Source organism: Zonotrichia albicollis, chromosome 15, assembly GCF_047830755.1.
Source record: "Zonotrichia albicollis isolate bZonAlb1 chromosome 15, bZonAlb1.hap1, whole genome shotgun sequence".
NCBI classification, from domain to species: domain Eukaryota; kingdom Metazoa; phylum Chordata; class Aves; order Passeriformes; family Passerellidae; genus Zonotrichia; species Zonotrichia albicollis.
In genome coordinates this window covers 18,114,403-18,126,645 of record NC_133833.1, presented here as the reverse complement: position 1 = coordinate 18,126,645, position 12,243 = coordinate 18,114,403, and the positions used below count along the sequence as shown (strand labels likewise).

Below are 12,243 nucleotides of genomic sequence, written 5' to 3'. Positions count from 1 at the left end.
TTGGAGCGAAACGCTGCAATCCCCGCGGCGCCGGGGCGACCCCGGCTCCATAACGGCGGTCCCAGGCCCGGGCGGGGCCCGGCCCCCTCACACGGCCCCGGCCCCCTCACACGGCCCCGGCCCCGCGACGCCCCCTGGCGGCCCGCCCGGCCCCGCGCGCGACCACCGTCAGCGTGCGCGCGTGCGCAGGAGCGACGCGGGGACCGAGGGACGGGCGCTCGGCTCTCGCGAGAGCACGAGGCTATATCAGCGAGTGGGCGGGCACGGGGCTTCCTTTAGTGCGCGTCCGCCCGCAGCGCAGCAGCCTCGCTCAGTCGTGCCTCAGCCCCGCGATGGAGGACAGCGCCATGGACATGGAGAGCATGGGCCCACTGCGTCCGCAGACTTTCCTATTCGGTAATGCTCGCCGCGCCACGCTCTCCCGGGGCCCGCTGGCCCCGTCGCCCCCGCAGGCCCCGGGGCCGAGCGCCGTGCGGGTGCCGTGCAGGGCCGCGGCCTGTGCCGGCCGAGCGCCGCCCCTCCGCGCGCGGGGAAGGGCCGAGGGGGGCTCTGTCGGGCCGGGGGCGCGCAGCGGCCGTTCCCGCGCTCTCGCACGTGGCGCGCGGCCCGCACGTGGCGGGGCCCGTCCCGCTTTGTCCCGCGCTTTGTTCCCGGTGCCTCCCGCCGTTCCTAAGGACGCGGCGCCCCGGCAGCGCCCGCCGAGCACATGGCAGCGCGGCCGGGGGCGGAGCACGTGGAGCGCCGCGGCCGCGCGCGCCTTGCTGCCCGTAGCCCCGGGGCAGGCCCGGCCGCCCACGGCGGGCGGAGCGGAGCTGCCATGGCCCCGGGCGCCGGGCGGGGATGGTCTGATTGAAACTGCTGGGCTCGAGCGGGCCGCGCGGGGAGCTGCGTGCACGGCTGCAGGCCGCGCTCGCTGGGCTTTTCCTCTCCCCACGTGTTCGCTCCGTGCGTGCCTGGAGTGTGCCGCTACTTCCCTGCAAGAACGAGGCCTGGAAGCAGCGAGCTGCCAAGTAACGGGTTAGCAAATACTTATGTCTTAAGTGAAACAGAAAGCTTATAATTGAATTGTTTTCTTACAGGCTGCGAGCTTAAAGCGGATAAAGAGTTTCAGTTTAAAGTAGATGATGAAGAAAATGAACATCAGTTATCTCTGAGAACGGCAAGTAGTGTTTAGCTTTTCCGTTTGAAATGTAGTGGTGTGCTGTGATGTTGGGTTTTTTACCTGTTATTTACTTCTCCAGTTATAATACCGGTGATAATTGTTACATAAATCTGTTTAAAATAACTATCTCTTACTGGCAGTGGAGCGTATTCTGTAATTTCAGCTATTTTCTGTATTGAAAACGTTTTTCCACTGATGTTTCATTGTAGACAGTAAATGCAAGACTGGAAAAGGTTAAAAATCAACTTAGAGTGGGTTAATAAGTATATGCTAAATGGAATTAAATGCTAAACTATGCACTGAGGCATCCCTAAGGCAAACAGTGCAGATGCTACAGGAGCCGAGGGGGAAGGATCGACTTGTGAGAGTTATACATGGGCACAATCTTGTAGATTACTGGAACTTGATTTTTAAGAATCATTTCAGTGTGTTCACAAACATAGCTGGGATTCTTTTTCTTTCCTAGAAGCAGATAATAAGTAAATCTATATAAGAGAGTAGAAGCTTTGTTTTGATTTATTGTCCTTGGTTTGCCCTCTCCAAGGATGTAACTGGGAAACCCCATCTTTCATTCGGATAATCCATCTGACAGACTCCCAGGGAATTCCTGAATGGGTCCTTAGGTCTTTCTGGTGCCACACAAGTCAGACACAATATTTCAATGCTTTTGTTCTCGACTGAGCATGGTTTTTTTTGAATAGCAAAACAATAATGTGCCACATCCTAACAGGCAAGAAATTAAAGAGTTGTAGCATCTTTATGGCGTTGTTCTGTGTTTATTTAAATGCAAGGAAAAGCTTTTATACCTGGAAACAAGAGTCTTTAAATTGTGGACTAATTCCTACAGAATAATTGCTTCCTGGAGGTCACTTGCATAACAAGTATCTCCAAGCATTTCTTGCTGTTACTTAAAACATTTCTGTCTTAGCTATGTGAATCATGTTTTTCATCCTTGTATATTATGAAAACTACAGCCTGGACTTGACCATGAGTAATTGTTTTTTAATTAAAATTCCCTTTGATAGAAGAGTATAGCAATGTTTAGGGCAAGTCCACATGCAGGTTTCTTCTGTCTGAATGTTTGTTATGCAATTAAAATTAGTGATACTTAAATTGTATTGTTTTACTCAAAGCTCTTTTTCTTATTATATTTTCGAAATTATCTGTAGCATGTCTTCTGATGTTGTACTCTAAAGGATGAAGTAAAAATCCACACCACTACTTTGTTGTTAGACTTGTGGGGGGAATGAAGTTTTATGTCAGTAACCTCTTCGCTAGAATTAAAGAGACTTTAAGACTTAAAAGGTGTGGGACATGGTTAAACCAAAAAAGACCTTATTGAGTAGAGGAAGGATTTAAAGAAAAGGTGTAAATGCAGCAAATACCTGGGGGCTGCTCTGTGCCCCCAGATCTGGGTCTTTACACCACCAAGTGTGGTGGGGGACTTGATCATAAACAAGACGGGAAGAAAAGGGAGTAAAGAGGAAAGGAGGAGAATAGATGCAGAGGAGGTAAGACTGGGATGAATTTCTGTAAATGTCTTACTAATGGCAGCTAAGAACGGGGATGGTCACTCCTTCATGACCTATTTGGTGTGCATTCCTTCAGTGTAGAAATTAAAGCATGTGCGTGGATGCTTGACAAACACACGGGAAATAAATGAAAAATGCTGTAGTATTGAACTGGGGCAAATGACAGGACATGGTCTAAAATTTTTGTTCCACTAGCTGAGCAATTCAGTGTTGTTGACAACACATTTGAGAGGTGAGATCAGAGCTGCAATTTCACTTCTTTGCATTGCTAATAACAAAACTTGCCAGAAGTAGTGAATCCAATGTTCTATTTTCCAGCCTTCAGTCTGATACATCTTAAGTGTGGACCATTACAGCCTCATTAAAGCTCTTCAGCTCCTGAAGAATAGAAACTTCTGTGCCTCTGCCTGAAGTGTTCACACCCACATCTCCCGTGGGGGTTGGAAAGCTTTCTTTGTTTGGGCTTTAGGGAAGGAAGCACAAAGCCTTGTGCACTGCTGTTGGGAAAAGTTGCAGTACGAAGTATTTGTGACTTTCACATCTCCTGCATGTACCCCTGTTAGAGGGGCCCAAGGTTCAGTGAACTAGAGTTTCAGGCCTCATCACTGTCTCCTTGCAGAGTTTTGACTCTTCAGAAAGTGCCAGACTCAGAGTAAGGGATCCAGGTACTTCAGTTTAGAAATGCCTTGGGGCAGCAGTTCCTAGTCTGTGGTGAATTACAGCAAAAGGCATGTGCGTAAATCACAGTATTCAGCTAAGCTGCTGGTAAAGTCCTCAGTGAATGTCAAGTAAGCAAAAGGTGCACAGTGTGGTAAAGGGAAGCAGTTGGCAGATAAAATGTGGCAGGAGGGGGAAAGCTATAGGTGTGATTCTGTAGAGGAGATAATGTGTTTATACTTCTCTCCTTGGACCAGCTGTGGAGCTGACTGAACTTGCCACTGCCCCTTTTTGGTGCAGCGATCCAGCAGCAAGTGACCTGATTTCACTGTCATCAGAACATGCCTGGAGGTGCCCCTTGGAAGTTTCAGTGTAGTGGAGAAAGGGTGTCAGCTTAGGATGGAGTCTGATGGAATAATTTGTAGTCAGAAATGCAAATTTCAGTATTTAATGATGCAGAATAGTGAATGAAGTTTAGAAGATTTAAAATATTTGAGATGCTCAGACTGTGTCCTGTTCTTGACTTCACAGGTTACTTTAGGTGCTGGAGCCAAAGATGAATTACACATTGTAGAAGCAGAAGCACTGGACTATGAAGGCAACCCTACAAAAGTAGTACTGGCATCTCTGAAAATGTCAGTGCAGCCTACAGTAAGTGCAGAAACTTAGAGAATCTACTGTAAATTTGGTCTCTAGTGAGAAAAAAAGATAAAAATGGCTTGGGTCAGCTAAATTTTAGTGAAGCTGAACAGTGTGTTCAGAGAAGTGTCTGCATGCAGTAAATACATCTTTTTTGTGTCTGGTAGAGTGCTTGAGTCATGTGGAGATAACAGACATGTTCAAATTACACATATTTTAAGCAACCGGAATTATTCATGCCATCTATAGACAGACAAGTCCAGGCATATGCAAGCAGATGCATCTTTAGGTTGTGTTGCTTTCTTTAAACCTGGGATGGGAGCAATTTATTTTTTCTGCAGGTCCCAAGCTCTAATGCCACTCTGAAGATGATTGCTCCTCTCGGAAGGGCATCTTGTTGTCATTTCTGCTATCTGGAATGTGGTTTGCCTCAGCTGCTGATAGTGTATAGCTACACAATGCTGGGGCAGGTGGGATGGATGGTGTTCAAATTGACATTGCTGCTGAGTAAAAACAAATTGGTGTGCTTTAACTGGGATAAGCAAGGAGTGTAGTAAACCCCTGTGTGTGGCTTATTGACACTGAGCTGACCTTTTAAGACTGATAGAATTCACCTTTGAGAGGGAACTTGGAGTAACGGTTAGCCATGGAGTCTCCAGCTGTTGATGCTGTTTCCACTGGGGTGGAATGTCTGTTAAATACACTTTGCCTGGAATATGCAGCTGAATAGCAATGCTTTGTCTCCCAGGTTTCATTGGGTGGCTTCGAGATCACACCCCCAGTGGTGCTGAGGTTGAAATGTGGCTCAGGGCCTGTGTACGTCAGTGGTCAGCACCTCGTAGGTACGTATGGCTGCTCACTGCTGTGTCCTGGCAGCACCTGCAGAACTTACAGGATTTGCAGCTGGTGCTGCAAGCAGTGCCTGTGCTGGTACTGAGCCTCTGAATCTAAAGGCACATCCTCAGCATAAAGGGGCTGTAGGGCAGAGGTTGGGAGGAGTGCTTGCGTGCCTTGGCTTGCCACTTGGTTTTTGTATGGATAAGAGGCATTTGTCATCCTTGGAATTTCAGTTCTAATTTCTCCCTTAGAAATGAACGTTGGTGTCCCACTGTAGGCTTTCTGCTTATCAGCTGGGTGTGAGAAGACTGCCCATGAAATAGTTCTGGTTCTTACCTAAACTAACCCAGGACTGGTCTTCTCCTTTAGGAAACTCTCTTTGACGTTTCTCTACTAGTTTTCAAAAATGTCTCCTTAGGATTGGAGAAAACATTATTTTTGACTTTGGGTTGTCTGTTGTACGTGAAAAGTGTTCTGACCAGTGTGAGGGGTGGTAGTTCACCTGGCTGGGATTTCCCTATAGTAGTACCTGCCTCAGTCAGGTGGAAAATCTCCTAGTCAGAGGTTAGGTCACTAGTGGGAAGCTTCCTGATACCAATTCAGCACCTCAGCCAGGCCAAACCTACTCAATTGTGGGTAATGCTCTTTGTTCCTTACTAGCAGTCTTGCTTTATATTGTTAAGTGAGGTGAGGTTTTTACACTTTGCCTTTGCTTTATCAGCGTTAGAAGAAGAACCAGAATCAGATGAGGAGGAAGATGATGCAAAAATTGTTAATGCTTCAGCAAAGAGACCAGCAAGTGGAGGAGCTAAACCACCACAGGTATATGGACTTGCAGTCACTTTGTTTGCAGCATTTGCTTCTTGTTTGGTATTAGTCCTGCCTCTAGGAAGAAGTAGTTAGATGCCTTGCTGTTACAAGTGGGATGGGATTATTTTGTACTAAATTACAGAAGGTCCCAAAATTTTGCTGAAGGGGTAGATAAAATGGCTACTTTTGTGGAAGTTCTGTCTCCTGTAGTAACTGCACGTTCTGGTATAAACATCAGTGTACTGCAACACTTCATGCTGATTAAAGCACTGGACTTTCCTAACAAGGAAAGGTTCCTAGGCTCAGAGCAATGCAGAGAACTAGTCAATAGCTTTGGACTTGGCAGCTGTAAGTTCCTGGGTTTAGCTAAAGTGATGGAAAGTAGCCTTGTACTTGTGCCATAGTTGTTTTGTATGCCAGTTGCTCTTTATTACCAGTAAATGGTATCAACACTTAACAGACTTTCTTTCTTAAAGAAAAAACTAAAATTAGCAGAAGATGATGAGGATGATGATGAAGATGAGGATGACGATGATGAGTATGTATTCCTGTTTTGATAATGTGTTTTAAAATACAGGGCTAACTTTCAGAACATGAATTGTGTGACACAACTGGATGCTAAGTGAAAAAGCTCCTTTATCTTGACTGGGGAAAAGGCATCCTTGTCTTACTTATCTCTACAGTGCTATGTAAATTAATGTTCTTCAGATATGTTATACTGGGCTTCTTGTTACTCATTAACTTCTAAAAGTAGTAGTGGATGTCCCTAGGGATATATCCCTTCAGTATTGAAGGGAAGGGAGTGCATTTAGCTGCTTCAAAGGTAGTGCTTGCCCTAGCACTTAGCCATGTGTTAAGGTATAAAGTAAAGTTTAGAGGATTGCTTGCTTCCTTCATGAATAAAACATTTTATTGGGAGGGAGGGGGAAGATCAATTCCTAACGTGGATCTTGAGTTATGGTAAGTGACTTCCTTTTTAATTGTAGTGATGAGGATGACTTAGAGGATGATGAGGAAGAAATTAAAGCACCAATAAAGAAAGTAAGTGGCTAATCCTGTGATACCATAGCAATCCACCAGGTAGTCCCTTAAATCAATGAGCTTTATCACAGCTCTCTGGAATGTGTGAATGGGGGATGCACTAGGTTTAGCTCAGCCTGTGTGAAGAAGTTGTAATAGGGTGTGAAAACACTTCAGTGTGAATGCACCCATCCAGTCCATGTTCTATTTCTATTTCCTTGGCTGCAAAGGGGTGACTGGGTCTTACCAGCACAGGGATGCAGCTGTCAGACTGGTGTGGGCCTGGATGGCTGTTAAACAGCAAATGAAATCCTGCTCAAAGGGGGTTGTGATTGGCAGTTGCAGTCCTGCCTGCTGTGGAAAGGAGCTTTCAGTGACTTCAGACGCAAAGGCTGTGAATGTGTGAGCCTGCGGCCGGGCTCGCTGCGGCAGGGATGGGCCGGGAGTGCTGTTCCCTCAGCCCTCGAGGGCCATCTGGCGGTGCTGTGAGCGCACTGCAGGGCAGCTGTGCCGCGAGGGGGGAGGCATTTGCTTGTTCTCACACTTGTGTGCTTCAGCTTGAATTTTTGTGTTCATACCTACTGTTTAAAACCGGATATTTATAGCTTTACTTCACCATGTGCTGTTCCCTCCCTACTGATTTGCCATAAGTGACAGTGCACAGTGGCCTGGTAATGAGTCTGAAACGCAGATTCCAGCCATGTGAGGTGATCTGGGGTGACTGAACAAAACTGTCCTGATTGATACAGGAATTGTAGACTCTGTGTCTTGGTATCATGTCCCATGCACATCTCAGACAGTATTTCTGGATGAAATGCCAAATGAGATAATAGTTGTGTTACAGAAAAAAGACAGCACTGAATGATGTAACAGAACTTGTTCCTGGGTGTGTTACTGTTGTGTATGAAGAGGTTTTCCTTTGGGTTCCTGTAACATGCTGTCTTGAGTTTACTTGCAGTTCATTTGACAGATGAACTTGTGTGCTTGCCTTTCAGCCTGCTCGTGAGGTTGCAGGGAAAAATATGCAGAAAGCAAAGCAGAATGGAAAAGACTCTAAGCCATCCACACCAGCATCTAAATCAAAAGTGAGTGAAAACAACTGAGTAAAACAAAGCTTGATTCTACTGGGGAAGCTAGTTTTTTGCCTAATAGTAACTTCAAACAACATACTAACATTCAAATTAGGTTTTTAGATCTTGATATGAAGCATGGTGAAGGTACTGTTCACTGCTTCATGTTTTCTGTGAAATCCTTCAGTGATCAGTATGTACCTACAACAGTCTGGATCTGAAATCAGACATGCTGTCCCTTGGGAACACTGGTAATTCTTTGGTTTGAAACACTATATCTATTGGTTTTGTGCAGCACCTAGTACAAGAGGGTGACTGCCAAGTGTGTTTCCACTGGAGGACACTGGAGGCTGTTTTCCAGTGGAAACACAGGAAAAGGGGCTCTCATGACAATGACCCACTGCAGGACTGGCAGTTTCCTTCCTTGCTAATGCAGTGTGATTGTGATGCCTTGTGCAGCTTCTCCTTGCTGCATGTTCTCTGACATGGTGCCAGGAGGGTTCATACAGACATGAGCATGGGATGCATGGCAGGACAACATGTGAGAAGCACTGCAGGTGTGCCTTTTAAAGCATGACCTAATCTGGCTGCAGATGGGGAGTAAACTCTGAATCACTAAAAATTTTGGCTATTTTTGGTTTCATTTCTATTCAAAGAGCTGTGGAGGCACCTGCCCAGAAGCATGAGACACCAGCTGTGCTAACTCTAATAATTCCAGATTTGAAAATCATGATTTTTCATGCTTCTAAGGAATGGGAGGGAAGCATAAATTTAGGTTTTGTGACTGTCTAAAAACTGTATGGACTATCAGTGTGATAGCTAGTTTTATAAAATTTATCTTATATTCTCTGTAACTTTATGTGCAAGTTACTAATGAAATAATTTTCAGACTCCAGATTCCAAGAAGGATAAAACTCTAACTCCAAAAACACCAAAAGTCCCTCTGTCAGTAGAGGAGATAAAAGCAAAAATGCAAGCATCTATAGATAAGGTGAGTGTTTGGGAATGAAGTTTCTCAGCCTTTCTTTTACACTTCCACAGATGAGAAGAATTGGATGTTTCAATAAATGGTCATGATGTTGCTGATTCCTGTGCTGTTACTATGAGTGGGTGTTAATGTTGAAGCTCAGAGAAATGAAACCACATTTGCGGGGAAAAGCTTCTACTCAAGAGAAACAAAACCACTTTGTTTGTATTTTTCCAGTAGTGCTGATAAGTTTGGTATTTCTTGGTGAACTGTCTCTGTTGAAATTTTAAAAAACCCCTTAGGCTATACTTACTGTTAAGATGACTTAAATAGTGCATTATACAGTTTGGGTTGCTAAAGTAAAAGTGGAGTGAGTTCTTCACATGGCTGGAATGCTTTGGTCTTGAAGCAGTATCCTGATGCTTGTAAGGCTCAGTAACTTCCAGAAGAGGGAGATAGGTGCTTGTGGTATGAGTTCAAGCACTGCTGCAGACCTGGAAGCTTTTGCTTTCTGCAGGGATCCAGGCTTAAATCCCTTCAGTGGATGCTTCACCCTTCGAAGGTATCAGGCCAGTCACTTGCTCTGGCTGCTACCAGGTGTCAGTACTGTTATTAGCAGCTATTCAGGTATAAAATAGACAATCCAGTTGCAGGCTGGTTGGGTGTAGCAGGTGATTCTTTACCTCCTGATCCAGGGTTGAGGTGTGTGCCAGCCAGGGCTGTGTTGTATCCCTGTGCTTGGAGCACATGGGAGTGAGGGCCTGCCTCTTGGCTAGCTCACAAGTGCTGATGTGAGTGCTAGGCAGCATTGCTGGTTGGCTGATGGGGTTTTTTAATTCAAGATAATACATTTCTTAAACCCATAAAATGGCAAACAAACGTCACCTAAAGAATTAGGATCTTCTGCTTAGATCCATTAGTGTTTTGGGGCTGCTTTTTTCCAGGAATGCCAAATGAGACTAGAAGTGTTTAAATACAGGGTGGATGCAGAATGAGCAGTGACAGGCTGTGATGAGGATGGAAATGCAGAGCCCTGGCCTGTGAGCCTGGTGTGATGCATGGTGGGTCACAGTAAGCCAGGGAGGTGCTGTGGTGTCAGGAATGGCTCAGGAGCCATGATGAGTGGTGCTTGTGCAGGGTGAGCACAAGTGCCTGAGCTGCTCCCAGTAGACACGTGCAGAGGGATGCATGCAGAGCAGCTAGCTGGCAAAAAGAGCTTTAAAATAAATTACCTGGTGCTGAAGGGTGCTTCTACAGAGAATGCTGTCTAGCAGGGAACACTAAGTGTGCTGTCCTAATTGACATGCAATATTTCAATTGATTCACCTGAGAAATTGGGAAGTATTTATTTTGGGACATGGAAAAGAAATCAGTGTCTCCTAAAGTAGCATGTTGTATTATTTTCCCTGGAGATACTAGGAGACAAGATGATGAACCTGTATGTATGATTTAATAACTGAATCTGCATTGTACATTAGAGCATGTGCAAACACAATTCCAGGGATTGCAAGGAAATGTTTCCAGAACAGTTCTTTAATTTAGTAAAAGTCACATATTAATGAGTAGTGTATTAGTGAGTTTTAAAAGATAGGTGGAAGGTCAGTTCATGTTTTGCTTAAGAGAGCTGAAGTTAAAAATCTGCCTGTGAAGGGTGGTCTCAGGTTGTGTGTTGCAGTAAGAGTCCATAAATAAAGAATTTATTGTAATTTATCTGAGTAGCATGGGATTGTTTTCTACAAACAGTGATTTTAAGTGGTGAACACTGTTATGCTCTTCAGCATCAGCAAAGAATCTTGGACAGCAATTCAGTTTGTAGCCACTTCTGTCAGAAATAGCTGGGCATGGTAGAAAAGCAAACTTCCTAAAATGGTTTAAAGCAGACTAGTGTGGGAAGTTGCCAGGTGAGTTCCAACTCCATGTATTGCAAAGGGTTTTCAGCATCATATGTTGAAAGCATTAAGTGACCTGCAGACCCTAAAGCTTGTTTCTTTTTCCTAATAGGGTACTACCCTTCCTAAGCTGGAGCCCAAATTTGCCAACTACGTTAAGAATTGCTTCAGGACGGAGGACCAGAAGGTAACAGGATTCATCACAGCTTGATAAAGTCCAAAAACTTTTATAACCTTGGGGATTCTTTTCCACTTTTTAATCTTTACAAGCTTTGGACTGTTTTAAATGGTTGCAAACCACAAACAATACTTCAGGTTAAATATATGGGAATGGTTTTAAGGGTTTTAGTTGGCTAAGATGGGAAAGCTAATATTTTATTGCATTTTTCCAGCTTTTATATGGTTGGTAAATTATCTCTTGCTTACTAAACCCACAGAATTTTCCTTTTGGCACCATATTGGCTAAGGAAATGAGCTGTGGTTTCCCTTGCTGCTGAATTTGGCCACCTCAGCCAGTCTAATGTTCAGCCCTTTGTTGGGAGGGTGTCTGGGACAGCAGAGCTGTTTTGTGATGGAGATTATGGCATTCTTGCCACATTCTCTCCCAGAATCAACAGAGCTCTTAAAGAGAGCACAAGCCAAATTGTGATATCAGGAAGCAAGTTTCTGAATCAGTTATTACTTAACACAGACTAAGCTGAAAATGTGTCTTAGATTTCCCTATCAAAATTCCACCAAGTCAGTTTTGCAGTGACAGAATTGCTCATGCTTTCCTGCTGCTTCCCTCAGTGGTTTGGTGTAAACTTGTCTGATGGACAAATGGATATGTTCCTGAGGGAATGTTAAAAAGCATCAGCCTCAGCTACTGGGCCTGCTGTGGCATTAGCCAGGGTGGGCAGCGTTCAGCCAGTATTTGCCTCACTGATCCACACCCGTCCTCCCAGTTAACCTGCACTGAATTCTTACTATTGTGACCTAGTGGGAATAATAATCTTCTAGCAGAAGGATCCAATGTCATGCTTTCAACTTGATTTTTCTCTGAAAGGAATGTACTTTGGTTGCAATTTCTTGTCAGTATTTTATGAAATAAGTGGTGATAGTAAGCTAAAAATAATTTTTAAAAATGGATTTCAGTTTCTAACTTTCTGTGTACACTTCCAGGTCATTCAAGCTCTCTGGCAGTGGAGACAGACTCTGTAAGAAAAGAAAACAGTTTAAACAGTTTGTTAAAATCTGCAGTCTTACTTCTGTAACCATTATTTGGCTGTTCTTTTTACAAATACTGAAAGAGCTTTCCCTCCTGTGTCTGATAAATGTCATCCAGATTACCTTGCCAAGAATGTGTTGTCCAAAATGCCTGTTTAGTTTTTAAAGACAGGACTCCACCCTCAGCTTCATTTTAAGTATGTATGGAATGTTTTGATAAGGCATGGTGGTGGTCAGACAAATGGAAATGGTGGGGAGACTAATTGTATGTGAAAGAAATAAAATTTAGTATTTTAATACAGTACTATTGTTTCTTTTTTTATGGATGAGGGTGATCTGCATACTGAACCCAGAGATAATTTGGCTTGAAAGTTCTCTGAGGAACTACCTTTGAGTATTTTAGCTGCTTCTCTTTAGCAAGTACACATAAACAATGTGTGTTGTCAGCTTCAAA

General features: G+C 44.4%; 1 protein-coding gene across 2 annotated transcripts; it reads left to right on the top strand.

Moving 5' to 3' along the window:
* Nucleotides 1–235: 235 nt before the first annotated feature.
* Nucleotides 236–12,093, top strand: NPM1 (nucleophosmin 1). 2 transcript variants are annotated; one of them, XM_005493116.4, is made up of 11 exons: nucleotides 237–396; nucleotides 1,080–1,159; nucleotides 3,883–4,002; nucleotides 4,739–4,832; nucleotides 5,549–5,649; nucleotides 6,114–6,175; nucleotides 6,624–6,678; nucleotides 7,653–7,742; nucleotides 8,617–8,718; nucleotides 10,696–10,770; nucleotides 11,745–12,093. In XM_005493116.4, exons 1-11 carry the CDS (start codon nucleotides 333–335, stop codon nucleotides 11,781–11,783), a joined length of 882 nt encoding a protein of 293 aa, XP_005493173.1. In that variant the 5' UTR covers nucleotides 237–332; the 3' UTR covers nucleotides 11,784–12,093. The 2 variants fall into 2 exon arrangements, with proteins under 2 accessions (XP_074408072.1, XP_005493173.1); XM_074551971.1 differs by lacking the exons at nucleotides 6,114–6,175; nucleotides 6,624–6,678 and having other exon boundaries at nucleotides 236–396.
* The last annotated feature ends 150 nt before the right edge of the window (nucleotides 12,094–12,243 follow it).

Excerpts from the sequence above, each read along its gene's own strand:
- NPM1 (XM_005493116.4), top strand. The coding sequence starts at position 333 with ATGGAGGACAGCGCCATGGACATGGAGAGCATGGGCCCACTGCGTCCG. Across the intron at positions 4,003-4,738 it reads AAATGTCAGTGCAGCCTACA|GTTTCATTGGGTGGCTTCGA; the intron begins GTAAGTGCAGAA and ends TTTGTCTCCCAG. Across the intron at positions 8,719-10,695 it reads TGCAAGCATCTATAGATAAG|GGTACTACCCTTCCTAAGCT; the intron begins GTGAGTGTTTGG and ends TTTTCCTAATAG.